Source organism: Leishmania martiniquensis, chromosome 28 (genome assembly GCF_017916325.1).
Source record: "Leishmania martiniquensis isolate LSCM1 chromosome 28, whole genome shotgun sequence".
NCBI classification, from domain to species: domain Eukaryota; phylum Euglenozoa; class Kinetoplastea; order Trypanosomatida; family Trypanosomatidae; genus Leishmania; species Leishmania martiniquensis.
This window is the reverse complement of record NC_090163.1, coordinates 386,057-400,852: the sequence shown is the minus strand read 5'-3', so window position 1 is coordinate 400,852 and position 14,796 is coordinate 386,057. Positions and strand designations below refer to the sequence as shown.

Below are 14,796 nucleotides of genomic sequence, written 5' to 3'. Positions count from 1 at the left end.
CAGTAGTGATACACAGAAGGGGCGCTTCGGCGCCGCAAAGAGAAAAGCATGCAAGACTGCTCTTGTAGATCGTCGACTCGATGAGGACTCACTGACCCGGCTGGCGGGGAAGGCAATGCCAGCAATGCCAATGAAACAGAGTGTGGAGAGAATGCTAAGCTCATGTCGGAGAGGATGCCCCTGTCCACTAGAACGCCCTGTGCTGCACGACCCACTGCGAGAGCGACTTAGGAAGAGGGAAAGGAGGGGAGGGGGGCGAGGAGCAAGCTCGCGAGAGAGAGTGAGGTGCCCCTCACCGTGGCGTCCATAGGAAGCGGTACAGATACGGAGGAGTAGACACACGTCTTCAGCGACTGAGCGGGCGGGGAGGGGCCGGGTAGAGCCGAGGAGAGAAGGCGAAACACCCATGAAGAGACGCACAGACATAGATCGATACATATATATAGAGAGAGATAGAGGAAAGTCGAAGGGGGCAATAGCCCGCGCATGCACAGATAAGCACAGACGTACACGTCCAAAGAGCGGCGACATGTCCACACATGAAAAGAGGGAAGAAGAGGCAGACGTAACGGCCTCCCTTCCCAACGGTTATCCCCATCCCGCGCCTCTTTACGTTTCGCTCGCCCTCTCTCCGCTACGTGGTCACATCAGCACCACACCAGAGAAAAAAAAAAGGGCAAGAGAAGAAAATACAATCGGGGAGCGCCTTGATGCCGTGAATGCCCGCACCTGTCCACCCATGTCCCCAGAGCGGGAGCATGCGCTCAAGGACCGCCTTGCACAGGCGAACTTAACAGCCTCACGGAGCACAGAGACGTCTGCGCACCCGCTTTCTTTCACCGTTTCTCTTTCTCTCCCACAGCTTTTCACCACGCAGCGGCGAGACACCACGGCGCCTCTCCACCTACCGCCTCCGTCACACCGAGATCTCAGGGGCGGCGCGCTACTCAAATCATGACGACGCAGAGCAGTGATGGCCGCATCCTTGCAGGCCTTTCGCCGTGGATCCCACTGCGCCTCCTCGCGCGTGCATGTCCATTCCCCGAGGCAGCCACCTCCGCGTCAGACGAGGCTGCTTCGACGTCAGAAGACGTCGCGGCGGATCTCACCTTTGCTCCATTTCTGCGGCAGCCAAAAGCCGCTTCGCGAAGGTTCAGTAGCAACGACTCCGCCGTGGGCGCGGTGTCGTCCACTTTCAGTGACGGCGGCTGCTTCTCTACAAAGTACTGTGGCCCAACTTTTGCTTGATGCACCGCCTCCGCTGACTTCTTCATGGAATGCCCCCATCGCGTCGCTAAGCCATTGCAATTCGGTGCTGCCGCCAGCGGTGCCGTCCTCGTTGGCAGCGAGTCTGACGTAGACGATGAGGTAGAGGTCGATGCGGCTACTCCTGAAGTGGTCGGCTGCAGCGGAAATGCCGCATAGATGCGGTCATGCTCCTCGTATTGTTGTCGCTCCTCCATGGAGAGGCTGTTCCACTTTTCGCGCATAGCCCTCTTGAAGAGCCGATTACCACTGGCATCGTTGTAGGTGCGCACCATACCGTATCGTTCGCACATCGCCATGTAGAAGCGACGAAACGCCGCCATGGCGGGGTTGCAGGGGGTGATGGGGAGGTAAAAGGGAAAATCCATCGCCGCTTTCTGCAGATCGCTTAGGCTTGTGTAGCGGGCCGACGCATCCGTCAGGGAAAGGCCATAGTCTCGGCAGCAGTAACGAATGAACAGCTTGCGGCCGCACGCTGTCTCTGTTTGGCGCCTTCGACCAAAGCACGAGTATTTCGCCCTCTCCTCCTTCGACAACTGCCTCCACTCGTCCAGCGGGTTCCCTGGAGGCAGCAGGAAGGCCCCTTTCATCTTCACCACGTGCTCCACCCGCCTCAACTCCTTAAAGGTCCAGAACGAGTTCTGTATGGACTTCGCCTCTGGCAGATGGTGCATGACTGCTAGTATTCTAGCAGTGAACGCGTTCTTCCGCTCCATCTCTGCGATATGCGTCTTGATATTCTCCCTTACCCATTGCACGAGAGCGTTCTGCTCCTGCAGCGAGAGGCGCGAGACGGCCTCCTGCGCCTGCGCGCGCCCCCACACGCTCATCTCGTGCACTGCCTCGGAGATGGCGAGACTCACTTTCTGCTGGCCGCGCGGTCGCCCCATCAACTCCTCGGCAACGACAGGGCCGAATTGGTGCGACCAGTCCTCCAGCGGCGGCACTCGGGTGCGGTCTAAATAGTGTCGTACGACATACGCAAAGAGCGTGGTCGACCCGCAGGCCTGAATATGTTTTGCGTTCGTTGATGAAATGCGGCCATAGGTGTTCAAGACCGACTGGACCCAGTTCGAGTACATGATGCCAGTGGTAATGTCCCCCGTCACCGGATCCGTGAAGCGCTCCCAGTCTTCCGCGGTCGGAGGGTCGAACCCAAGCTTGCCCAGCTGCTCCGCGATGAATCCCCGATGCTCCCGCTTGCAGAGCTGCTCAAGCAGCATGGTAAACACGCGAGTCGACACGCGAACCCCGTAATCGCGGTTGCCGCGGAAGAGGCTCATGCGAGCAGAGTTCGCGATATAAGGGAAGAATACCTGCTGCTTAATGCTGGGAGAGAAAAATCGTATCTTCTCCTCCACGTCTCGAATAAGCTGTTGCTTGTACTCGCGGCGCCTACGCAGCGACACATCATCGCGATTGCGAATAGCAACCCGCGAGAGCTTTTTTTCCCGTGGCAGTAGGCGATCGAGTGTGAGGTAGTTGAACTGCTTCTTTTTTCCCGGTCGGCGTGACTTACGCGACGCGGTCGGGTACTGAGAGGCCCACCGGTACGCTGCGAACAACGCGCCGCAAAGCGTGCTGGAGGGTTTTGAAGTGCTGCGGGCGTGACAAGCCGCGGGCAAGGCGCGAAGCCCTGTTATCGCTCTCAAGCAAGGTGGCGATACCCGCAGCCGCAGCAATGCTGCAGGGGGCGAAAGAGTTGCGAGGTGAGTTGCACCAGTGGCCATGCGCACCGGTGTGCCCCGTGCTACTCTGCGTAGCATCTTTGCCGCCCCGTACCCTCCACTTTACGAGCTACACAGACGACCGCACTAAAAGAATGGGAGCAGGCACCGAGGGTGCTGCGGAGGGGTCGATGCAGGCGTGATGAACCGCACAAGCCACTGACAGGCACGCGCACCGGCACAGATGCTCGCACAGCGATGAAAGGTGCGCACCGGTAGACGAGGTAGACTGTCGCTTAGAGTCGATGCGAAGGGGTGCAGTAGCTTGTCACTCCAAGTATTCCAATTACTCCTCACACTCCGCACACACCCACACGCGCAGCGTCGTCCAATGCGCAAGTGGTCGAAACGAAAAAAGGACGGGAAGAGGGAGGAGAGACAAGTTGGAGATAACAGAGGAAGAAGGTGGGGGGTGCAGGGCAAGCAGAGGAGGCGTTGCGCAGAGAAAGCGCACAAGAGAAGCAGAAAATGAACGGCGAAATCAAAAGGAGTCTCTTTCAGATGCTTCAAGATTCGAAGCCGTATCTGTGAGACAGCCGTAACTCGCGAAAAGTGAAGGCGCCCGTGGCGATGTCGGCCTCCCCCTCTCCCCTCTCCCTCCCTCTCTCTCTTGCTGACTTGTGTGTGGAGGTTTGCTGTTTCGCGGATGGGTGAGGAGGGCTGATGGTGGTGGTGGGGGGAGAGTGACGAATAAGCGCTGTGTGTATGTCTCGCTCTCTTCCTATTGCGCTGCACTGACCTCCTTCCACCACTGTATGTATGTATACGTATGCCTTTGGTACGAGGATGGGAACGTTGGCCCGCTTTCTCGTCAAGTCGGATGGCTTATGTGCGAATGTTCGCGCATATGGTGCGGTGAGACGCGGCCTTGATCACCTACTCCCCCTCCTCCGCTCTTGTCGATTTACAGCCTTGAGCCGGCCTCACTGCCAAATGCTCCTATGTTACAGCTTTGGTGTGTGCGTGTGTGACTTCGTGCAACTGTCAAGCGCCGCTTTCGGCAGCGTTACTTCAGTCAGCGTAACAGTTTCTCTGACTCGCAACCCGCCAGAGAAAGGGGAGAGGATGCAGGTCGATTGCGTGAGCGTACGCGCAGGTCTCGTCGTTTACAAGCATCGGAGAGGGGGTAGTGATACGAAATGTTGTGCAGACGGGAGACGGAGAAGAGTATCGCAAATGGAATCGAATCGAAAGAATTGTATGGAAGTGGTCCAATAGAGAGGAGAGCCCAGCCCGGATGCAAGAAGAGCGGCGGGCACGTAAGGCCATCGCTGGGGAAGGACAGCCCAGAGTTACGCGCAGCAGCGCATAGTAGGCAAGACAACGAGACCCGTTCAGCATTCTTAGGGTCATGTCGTTCTTCTGCTCCACATGGCCGCTGTGGCAGAGGGTCCTTCTTTCGAGCCCTGCTTCTTGCTCACACGTACACTCATCGCATGTGTAGTGGCCATAGGTGCTCTTTGCCTTTTCACCTCGTCCTGCCAATGAAGGGGTGCGCAAACTTTGGTTACGTGTGGGCGCGCGGTCAAGCAGATGTGTGTGGAGGTGAAAGGAGAGGCAGTATAGCAAGCTGCGCTGACACGCATGCACCTATGGGGTTAAAGCCGTGATCTGGCACCTGCGAAGACCGCTTGCGGCAAGTGAGTCCAGCCCTCCTACAGCGTGCGGCGCCATGGATGCCCTAGAGCAACGTTCTGCCCCCGTGAAACAGCGCCATGGCGCTGGACACCTCCTCGTCGGTCACCCCGCTCTCTCGCCGTTCTCCCTCGCGTGTAGGGCTTGCGTGGCCTTCGCCAAGTTGCCTGCAAGACCGGCTCAGGTCCCTCGCCTGCTCAGCAGCCGTGGGAGCGGCCGCCGCTGATGTGCCACCCATAGCGTGGACACTTGCAGCACGGGGCCTCCGGCCCCGCTTGCGTCGACTAGATACACCACCTGTGCTCATCGTCCCCTGGCCGGCCAGCTGCCCTTGGTCGTGAGGCGCCGCCGTGGTGGGTCGCGGCAACAGTGTGGCAGCCACCCTAGGCTTCCGACCTCTTCGCCGCGGAGATGCAAGCGCCGCTTCCATGGCAGGGACGGCAGGGGGCAGAGGATGCGGCTTGCCTTCCGCCTTGGAAGACCCCAATAGCACCTGCGCTGAGCGCGCGTCGCCTGCCGATCGCTCCATGGCCTCTCCCCCGATCATTGCGGCTGCGATATCCTGCACGGCGCGCCGCACCCTGCGCCGTTGCTCATGGGAGAAAGTCGCCAACACACCGGTGCCGCCCCGATTGCGCACGAGAGAGTGGTGCGGAACCGCCAACACACCGGCGGCGCGGAGAGAACGCACGCACTCGTACACACGCCCCTCGAGTGCGCTCTGCACCTGTCGCATGCGCGCGTCATCGCCGACGGTGGAGTCGTCGCCGGTCGTGGCTTTCGCCAGACCTCCGACTTGATGCTTCACACTGGCACTCGGCGCCATTCGTCGGTCTTCGTCCAATGCTTCTTCTCCGGTCGGGGTGCTCGATCCGGCCGCCATCAAAGGCTCGGCCCGCCTGTTCGGCTCATCCTTCGCGGCACCTGCCGTTCCCAGCGCTGTGGCCGTTAACGTAGACGAGACCCCGGTGCCGCCATCCTTAGGAACGAGTAGCGCGACTTCACCTCTCTCAGTGCTGTTGCGGGGGAAGCAGAAGGCAATGGCCAGCCTCTGCAGGGCCGAAAGGGTCGCGAAATTGGCGCTCTCGCTGACCGTGACCGGCGAGTTGGCGACGGGCAGCGCAGACGCCGATGCTGCTCCCACGTCGCCGACTCCTCGCGCGCGGTACGACCCAGCAAGGGCCGCATACAGGTCAGCTGGCGATGCGTAGGGCTCGCGCTTCATAAAACAGACGCTGGGCGCGTCGTTTCTTCCTGTCGTCTGCGTCAGCGAAGAGCTTGGACACGGCAGCTCCGCGGATTCGAAAGGCCGCGGCGGCACGTGCGCCAAGCCGAAGCACGCGTAGCTCACCTGACTCTGCGGCGAGAGAGCCTCAAACGCCGGATGCGCCGTCCCCGCATCCGCGCAAATACGAGCCGCCCACCCGGGCGCCGAGGACGGCGGTGACGCACCACTACGGCGTAATGCGAAGAGCAACACCAGCCGATGGTGCAAGCTCCAGAGCGTCTCGTATGTGCGCTTTGGATGGGTAACGGCACGCACTTCGTCTCGAGCGTAGAAGAGGAGCCAAAAGGCTGTCTGCACCGCCACATCTGCCAAGGCCTCGTGCACAAGCGAGTCGGCATGCCGACGAACATAGAGGAGGTTGCCGATCAAGTCACCCGTCGACGCACGGGTGAAGCGCTGCCAGAGCGCGGCAAGCTGCACATCCTCGTTATTCCTCAGCTGCCATTGAAACGGCATATCAGAGGTGGCTGTGATCGCCCCGATGCGCCAGCTGCTCCTCCGCTGCCGGGGGGGACCTTCGCTTGTCGCCGCGGAGTCGGCTGCCAGGTTCGAAAGGACGGCGGAGCGGCCCCCGGGCAGCGCGGTCACGCCTGCTACCTCGCCATTCGTTAGTTGCAGCACCACCCGGTCCACATTGTACGCACGCACCTGCGCCGCCTCCTCATTCCGCATCAACTCAAGCGCTGTCGACTTGGCGGCGGCGTGCTCCTCACCCATGCCTGTTGCGACAGCCTCAGCCTCGCCGTTCTCCTGCGTCTTGCCTTGCTGCGCCGCCGACTCGGCCTCCCTGAGCGTATTCTCCATCTCGAATGAGATGCTGTTCTGCCCAAACACTGCATAAAAACCGCCCGACTCCCGAACACGAAGGGAGAGCTGCGCGCTCTCGGCCCCGAAAAGAAATGCGTTCTGCTCCTCCTCGCTCATTCCCTCCCACGCCGTGGCGGTGGTGTCGGCAGCGGCAGTGCCCGCCGACGGCACGCACGGGGGAGAGGGCGGCCCTGCCCAGGCCCCGCGGGCCCCGCCGCCAGCATCCGTCGTGCAGACATCAGCACAGCGCACAGCAGAGGCAGCGCGCGAAAGCGAGTCCGCAGACGGTGGGTCACACCAGGAGGCAGCGGCCTCACAATACCGTAGCGGAGTAAGATCTGAGATGGTGATGGTGGGCCGCCCTTCGCAAAAGCTGAAGGGTCGCACGTGCGGCCCGCAGACTCCCGTTGCACAGTGGCGCTGCGTCAGCAGAAAGGCATTCCACGCCGCAACCGGCCCCTCAAAGGCAGCAGAAGGTACATTCGCGCCGCTGCTAAGGGAGCCGCGAATGCCGCCCAATGCGATGAGGGCTTCGCGCAGGGCTTCGCTGAAGAAGTGCACCTGCAGGGGATCGGTGCCGAAGATGCGTGTCATAGCCGCCTGCACATCCTCCGCGGTAAGCTGACGGATTACACAGTCCGGGGCAGCGGCGTCGCTGCCAGACACCAAAGCGGGCTCCGCCACGTCGCCTGTGCCTCCGACGGGCGGTGTCCCGGTCGTGTCCTTACCGGTGGCTGCCACGCCCACGGCGGTTGTGCGGCGCCTCTGATGCGCCTCCGCTTCCTTCGCCGCCAGCAGTACAACTTCCTGCACCTGGTCCCACCAGTGGTGTGGCATATGCAGCAGACGGAACACGAGGGTGCGCAGCACCTTGCTGCGTCCAATCACCTCCCTGTGGGTCGGCGGCAGCGACGCCGAGACTCCCACGCAGTCTCCTGCGCTCTCTGGGCGGAGCGGCGCAGTGCTCGGTCCATCCGCGCGCTCCAACTCCTGGATCCACTGACTCGTGAAAAATAGCTCCTGCTTGCTGAGCCGATCCAGCAACGGCATGCATCGCCACACCCGATCTTTGGGGTCGATGTGCGTGACCGCAGTCGTGTGGTGATCTGTAACGCGGAATAGAGCATTGACGAGTCCAAAATGGTCGGCTGAGGCATCCCAGCGGTGCAGATTGAAGGCGCAGCGCATGGATACGGTTGGTGGCGGAACGGCTTTCTCAACGGCGACTCTGTCAGCGTCTCCACTCTCGATTGTTTGCGGCGCCTCCGTGAACGCCGTCTGCTCACCTGCCTGGGCGTCACCGTGAGAGGCTTGTGGTGGGATCTCCGCAACGGCCTCGCGAATGTCCGAGGCTGCTATTCCCTCTATTGCTTCCCCAGCGGTGGTCTCATCCGCACCCTGTAGCACTGCGTCAGATCCATCACCATCGGAGTACGCTGGCGCGGAGGCCGGCAGAGCCAGTGACAACGGATGGGCTCCAAGAGAGGCACTGACATCCTTTTCTGCTGCAGCGGCGTACGTCTCACTAGACAGCGAGGCATCTGCATTTCCACTTGGCTGCTTTATCACAGCGCTACCGGCGAGCGCGCGTTCAAAGGCGGCCTCAGCTGACGCGAACGTTACCGGTGGCGCTGTCGCTGCTGTCGCCAACGTAGGCGGATTCCTGTCCTGGCTGCGAGTGGCAACTGACGGGGGTGGAGGGGCACCTATCGAGAGGTTCCCGCCACTTATCCGCAGCGGGGATGTTGGCAATGGCCGTGGAGGCACGCGCGCAGCAATGTCAGCGGCAACCGCGGTGTCCCTTTTGCGGCCTTCTGCACTCTGCCCTGCGGCCTCGTTGGTCAGCCGCGCTGTTGGTGCTTCTGAAGTCGGAGCAAGGCTCGCTTTGCTGTCGCGCCCCATCGCAACTCCCTCTCCATCGCCCCCAGCAGCGGCCTCGCCGTACATTGCCTGCTCGAATGCCAGCTCAGCCGTGCGGTGCGCGCGCCGCTCCGCCTCCGTCTCTGAGCCGAGGGGCAGCAGGTTCAGACTACTCACGCTGCTGCCTCCGCTGGGATTCGCTCGTGGAAGAGGGTCGCACGAGGACACGCTCGCAGCCGCTCCCACCGAAAGCGCTTCGCCGCCAGCGATACCTGTGCAAACAGGGTCCTCAGGTGCCTCTGTTGCCGCCACGCCGGAGGCTGACGTGAGCTCCTCACTATGCGGTGCGACGAGTATGACGGACCTTTGGTCTGCCGCGTCGTTGGAAGCTGTCGTCATCGCGGCGGCAGCCGCCTGAGTCAAGGACGGAGGTGCGAAGCCCGTCCGAAGCACCTCCTCAAACCTTCTCTCCGAGGGACTGCGCTCTTCGGTACGTGCCTCCGCGCTACCTGACGTCGTCCGCAAAGCGACTCGCCGGTACTGCAGTGACAACGCCCTGTGCGTGTATTTTTGAAGTGTGAAAGCCTTCAGCGCAAGCGACGGTGTGCGACGAAGCACGTGCACCCAGGCCCATACACGCACGCAGCGCAAGTTGCACATCCGCGCAGATGCGCTGTGGCCGCCGCCGCCTCCCTCACCGCGGCATCGGGGTGCGGAGACAGATGTGGTATATTCAAGTTTCTTCATATCCTCAGATGCGCCGCCGTCTTCCTTCCCCCTCTCCCTACGCTTCGCACAACAGTGCGTGATGACGACGGCAATGGTGACTGTATAGGCGGCCTCTGTGCGCTGCGTTTTCACACGGGGTGCACGTGTGAGAGAGAGAGAAAGCAGCGGGTGAGATATATGTCTGTGTGAAGAGATAGCCCCCCCACCCCTCCACCCCCTCCTCCTCGGGTCCCGCTCAGGGGGAGACGGAGCAGCAGATGTTTTCTATGTGCGTGTATGTGTTTGCGTGACAGACTCGAAGTGTATCGTCGATGAGGAAGGAGAGGTCTCTGTGACCCTTCGTTACCATCGATGTCCTGCTCAAATTGATGACGGGAGTAGAGAAGCAGATCGGTGCGCGCTCCGCAGTCCTCGACACACTGCCTCCTCCTCTTGCGCAGCAGGAAAACCGCACGCAGATAAGGAAAGCTGAGGATATCCGAGCGAGAGAGGAGACCGGTGGCCCACGACGAACTTTCTCCGTGGCATGCTACGATGAGCACACCAGCCTTGCACACAAACGCACGCGTCGATGGCAGACAGAAGGCACGCCTCGGGCACACCGAAAAAAAAAAGAGTGAGGGCAAACAGTCCTGAAGTTGATAAAGAAAGAGCATGGCGTGAAGAAAAAGAGCGTGCAAGTGCATGCGGGCCGCCCCCACCCCGTCGACACAGGAGGAGATGCCAGCAGACACTTGGCACCGTGAAGAGCAAGGGTGCTGAATAGAAGGATACCGTATAGTGTGTGTGTGTGTGCGTTGAAGGGCACAGATGCACGCTGGTACGCATGTGTCCGTCTACGGATAGCCGCCCATCGGCTGACGGCTACCTGTCCCCATCCCCTTTGCCCGTTGCCTCCCCGGGTGCAGCCGACATACGCTTGTCTTTCAAAGGCAATGACTGTCTAGATTCTTGTGTCACCGTCATTGGTTCTTTCTCATTTTAACCCCGTCGACAGCGAATGTGTGTGTGTGTGTATGTGTATGTATGTGTGTGTGTGTGCGTCAGTCGTCTTTCCTCAAACCGTTTCGCAGTTTCACTACTTTTCCTTTCTCCGCCTCCGTGCAGCATTCGCTGAGCCTTTACCTTGCGCAAGAGCACCGGTGTGCATGTGGTGGCGATGGGGTAAGGGTCGAGGGAGAGGGGGCGGCACCGTGTATGAGGCACGACACAAAACGTGCGATGAGCGTCGAGGGAAGAAAATAGAGAAGGCGGTCGATAGCGCTGAAGTGAGCACCTCAGCATCCATCACACACAAGCAAACAGGAAACATAAGCGCAGATACGAAAACAGAAACAACGACGCAACAAGACGGCGAAGACACGCACAGAGCCCAAAGCGACCAGTAGAGAGGGGTTGGGTGCGTTGGGTGGAAGGTTGGGTGGGCATCCATCAAAACGAGATGCACATCGCTCAGGGAAGAAGAGGAGGAGGAGGCCGAGGCTCCCGGAGTGCGAGATGGGAACCGAACCGGCGACCATGACGAACAGTGTCACACTATACGCCGCTGAGCAGCGCTGAAACGGGCGCGCGAGGTGAAAAAAAAGGGAGGGAAGTGGAATGGACAGGGAAGGGCCGCGGCAGACAAACAGCAGCGCAGGAGAGACGCGAGGGCAAAGATAGCGAGATAGCGCAACGACACCAACACCCGCAGCCGTGACCATACAAAGAGAGGCGGCGGTAACCCCTTCATCACCTGTACCAACGCACTTCTTCCTTGTTGCTGAGGGAGAGAGGGAGAGGGGGGACAGACGCGCCGGCAACACGCTACGATCAACAGCAAGGTGCGTGGGGCGAGAGACAAACAGACAGACAACATATACAGAGGGGAAAAAGAATACGAAAGAGGCAGACAGACAGAGGGCGCCAACGGGGACGGAACAGTTAACGGAAGACCAGAGAAATGTCTTGGCACATAACAAAAAGAGCTCAAAAAAAATGAAGAAAGAAATCTATCGAGAGGAAATCGCGAAGGAAGACGCGCGCGTGGGCCGGATGAGATGTGTTGAGGTTGGACGACGTGTAGAGAGAGGGGGAGGACGGCGGTTTGCCAGAACTGAACACGCTCAACACAGTGCCGGCATGGAAGGATTTTTGAAGTGTCTACCTGCATTTCTACGTGGATGGACGAAGGAGGGCTTCACGGCACAAGAACACAGGAGGGCGCTGGAGATGACAACGTATACGCACCTCGTGCGCAGGGCAGAGAAGGCCTCGGCCGCTTCCCGAAGGACTGAGAGGTGGGGATCTGCGAGAGGGCCGGCCGCGTTCACCCAAGGCCTGCATGCTAGCGAGCTCTGTTATTTGGTCATCCTCTCTCCTCCCGCTTCACCGACTCGCGCCCGCCAACACCAGCCGAGTGCTCTTACAACCTCAGTGGTGCTGAGATCGACGATACGGCGGTACATCCGACTCGTAGAACTGCTGCTGCCCGGCATCAAACTTGTACTGACGCTGCTGCCCCAACGGCGACCTCGCATGAAGTTCGCCCGAGTCCTCGACAGCAGAAGAATCGCGCAACCACTCAGGCTCGTTTCGCGCTGGAGCATACGGCTGTGCGCTCTCGCCGAGGCTTCCTGCGTTTGCTTGATCATTGTCATCGTAGCCACCGTCGCTGTGCATCTCGATCTCTTGTATGCACGGCTGTCGGCTGCACGATTCCGCCTCGTACGCGTTTGTCGGGTGTCGGTCCTCATAGTCTTCATCGTCAATGTAATAGGGCGGGATGCACTTCGGCTTCGATGTCAGTCCCCGCGCTGGCGGTTCGCGAGGGTCAAGACTTCCGTCGCAGCCTTTGCGCTGTGCCGATTGTGGAATGGCAGCTGCAGAGACATTGCTCTGAACTGGCTTGCGCGTGAGATGCGGCACCGCTCGAGCGATGCTGCGCTGACCCATTCCAGGGAAGCCGGCTACACCTGACTCCTCCGGTGCACTGAGCCGGTTTCCGGTGGTTGCGGGCGGCTGCCCACGGCGCCCGCGGGGTTTGTGGGGGTGCTCGCGCATCAGGCTCCCCATCATGCCATTCTCAGAGGGCGCAGATACCACAGGTTTTCCCGTCACATCACCGGTGTGCGCACCGCAGTTGCCAGCGTTGACAGCGCGCTGTCCTTTCGGGTCATCGCTGAAGCGCAAGAACGCGCTGTTGAGGTGCGCCTCGAATTTCTTGGACTCCTCGGCACGTCTGTCCTCAGCTGTTGGCGCGGCTGCATTGACGTTCACAGGTCGGGATGCGCGAGGTCCATTTGCTGCCACATGGAGGCTCTGCTCAGGTGCGCGAGTTGCAGGGGCTGAGTCTTGCCACGAAAAAATGTTCAGGTGATCTGTCGGTGCCGATGCGTGGCGGCGCGTCCGGCGAGACGCCTCCACGACGGCCGAGTTTTGTTCGTACATGCGATCGAGAAAAGACGGTCCAGCCGACATCTGCTTTTGTGCAGCCGCGTGACGAAACCCCTCCGCGGTTGCCTTCGCTACTCCGTGGTTGGCATCGATGGCGGCCTGCACTTCAGCCATGTCGCGCGCTTGGTGGCGGCGTCCTGTGGGGCGTCGGTTAGCGTCGCGAGCCTCACTCTCGGAGCCAAAGGTGCCTCCAGCAAAGAACATTTTTTTTTGCCTACGAAAGAGGGAAAAGTATGAAAGGGAGAGAGGGCGTATGTGTTGGTGCGTGCGCGCGCGCGTAAAGAGGCAGTACCAGATCAACCCTTACGACGGCGAAGGCGACATAGGGTGCGATGGGATTGGCAACGGAGGTGCGTGAGGTGAGGGAAGAAGGCGAGTGGGAAATGGGCAATGCAAGAGGCGGAACGCACAGAGCCGCACAGGAAGCTCCTTCTTCGTGCGAGCGATGTATGAAAACTTCAGAGAGAGAGGGAGCACCGTCGCTAGTGCAACGCCGACGCCTCACCAAGAGTTCGCCCATCGCGAGGCCGAGAAACATGCGCCACGATAGAAGCGAATGGGGCAACCGTACGCGTAAGCAGCGGCGGTTCTTCTCGTCATCTTTCGAGGAAACGTGCATTGCTCCCCACCCACTATGCGCTTCATTTTGTTCCCTCCCATGGGCCCTTCCCCCATGCCTCTCGCGTCTCGCAATACGCGAACCCTCTGCCATCAGCCCTCACCGGGTGATAAACGTACGCAGGGACATCGATGGATGTATGTGGGGAAGCAAGCAGCGAAACCGTCGGGAGGCCTTTTTCTCGTCCAAGAGGAGCCGCCGCCACAACGCAGAGAAACACGGAAGGCACGCCCCACCGCCTGGACCGCAGGAAATGTGAAGGGGAAACGAAGCCGCCCACATAGTCCAAGCAGAGTGTGCAAACACACACATGCATAGAATCTCCCGTCGAAAACAGCGCAACGAAACGAAAGCCGATGCGCGCGCTCACGTGGTGCAGTCTGCGTTCACTTCCTGAGCTTCACACGTGACAGTACCGCCATTACCGTCGCTGCCTTGTGAGGCGCTTCCTATCGCCCTCCACTGCCGCCGGCGTCCGTGAACTTGCAGGTGCGTCACTCATGTATGTCCTTATGAGCAAAGAGGATTCATGGCGCCTCGCACTCCACCGGACGATGACCCCATTACCGGTGCTGGCGAAGCCTTCGAGCTGCAAGCAGGGGAGACAAACGCACGCCGCCGCAGTGAGTGCCTCCGCCAGAGGTCTCAAGTGCCCGCCTGCGGTACAGTAACGAGCCCACAGCTTCTCCAGAAAAAAGCTGTAGGTACGCCGGCGAGGCTCTGCTCTCTGGCGTCGCTATCCAACACGTGCAGGCGCCCCTTCATCCCCAGCACCCCAAGCCTCGTGCACCGCACGTCACTGGAGATCGTGAAGCTGTCCACATGCTTGCCGGAGGAGGTACAGCGCTGGAATGCGCGATGTGCAACCAAGCGAGAGAGAGAGACGAGGCGCGCATGCTGCGTTCAGCCGCGCAAGTATAGCGGCGCCAACGCTCGCGCCCCGTTCAGCGCCGGCGGTCCCCCACACACGAGCGGCGTCAGCGAAGTTGACTTGGATTGAGCATGATGCCGACAATGGCCACACCACGCACTTGCGCGGAGGCCGGCATTCTCACCTTCAACACGTACGGAGCCGTCCATGCCTCGGAGAAGGACGCGCCAGTCACCACACTACCACACCACCAGAGCTATTGCAGCCGCGAGAGAGTCGGTAGTGGGGCGATGCTCCTCAGGCGCGTGCAATCTGCTGTATCCATCACCTCAAGTCGCGCCATCAGCCCCGCACTGGCCAGGAGCGTCTTGATGGCGGGGAACAGATACAGCAGCGCCGGCAGCGGAAGCCGGGTCTGAGTAGCCGGCATCGCAGACTGCAGTACAACCGCTTACCTCGAGCACACAAGGCCTCTTGCTCGCCGCGGTCAGCGAGGGCGCTATGTGCGCATTCACAGTATCCCTCCAGGGACTCCGGCAAACGACCCCCGAGACGCGCA

At 60.5% G+C, this 14,796-nt stretch overlaps 3 protein-coding genes across 3 annotated transcripts; all 3 read right to left on the bottom strand.

Annotated features, from left to right (window-relative positions):
• Positions 1-947: 947 nt before the first annotated feature.
• On the bottom strand, positions 948-3,032 carry LSCM1_03127 (uncharacterized protein; the record flags this gene model as incomplete). The annotated part of the gene is made up of 1 exon (XM_067320679.1): positions 948-3,032. One exon carries the CDS (start codon positions 3,030-3,032, stop codon positions 948-950), a length of 2,085 nt encoding a protein of 694 aa, XP_067177289.1.
• Positions 3,033-4,674: 1,642 nt separating this feature from the next.
• On the bottom strand, positions 4,675-9,330 carry LSCM1_03126 (uncharacterized protein; the record flags this gene model as incomplete). The annotated part of the gene is made up of 1 exon (XM_067320678.1): positions 4,675-9,330. The coding sequence occupies one exon, from the start codon at positions 9,328-9,330 to the stop codon at positions 4,675-4,677; it is 4,656 nt and encodes a 1,551-aa protein (XP_067177288.1).
• A 2,394-nt stretch (positions 9,331-11,724) lies between these two features.
• On the bottom strand, positions 11,725-12,951 carry LSCM1_03125 (uncharacterized protein; the record flags this gene model as incomplete). Its single annotated transcript, XM_067320677.1, has 1 exon — positions 11,725-12,951. One exon carries the CDS (start codon positions 12,949-12,951, stop codon positions 11,725-11,727), a length of 1,227 nt encoding a protein of 408 aa, XP_067177287.1.
• Between the last annotated feature and the right edge of the window lie 1,845 nt (positions 12,952-14,796).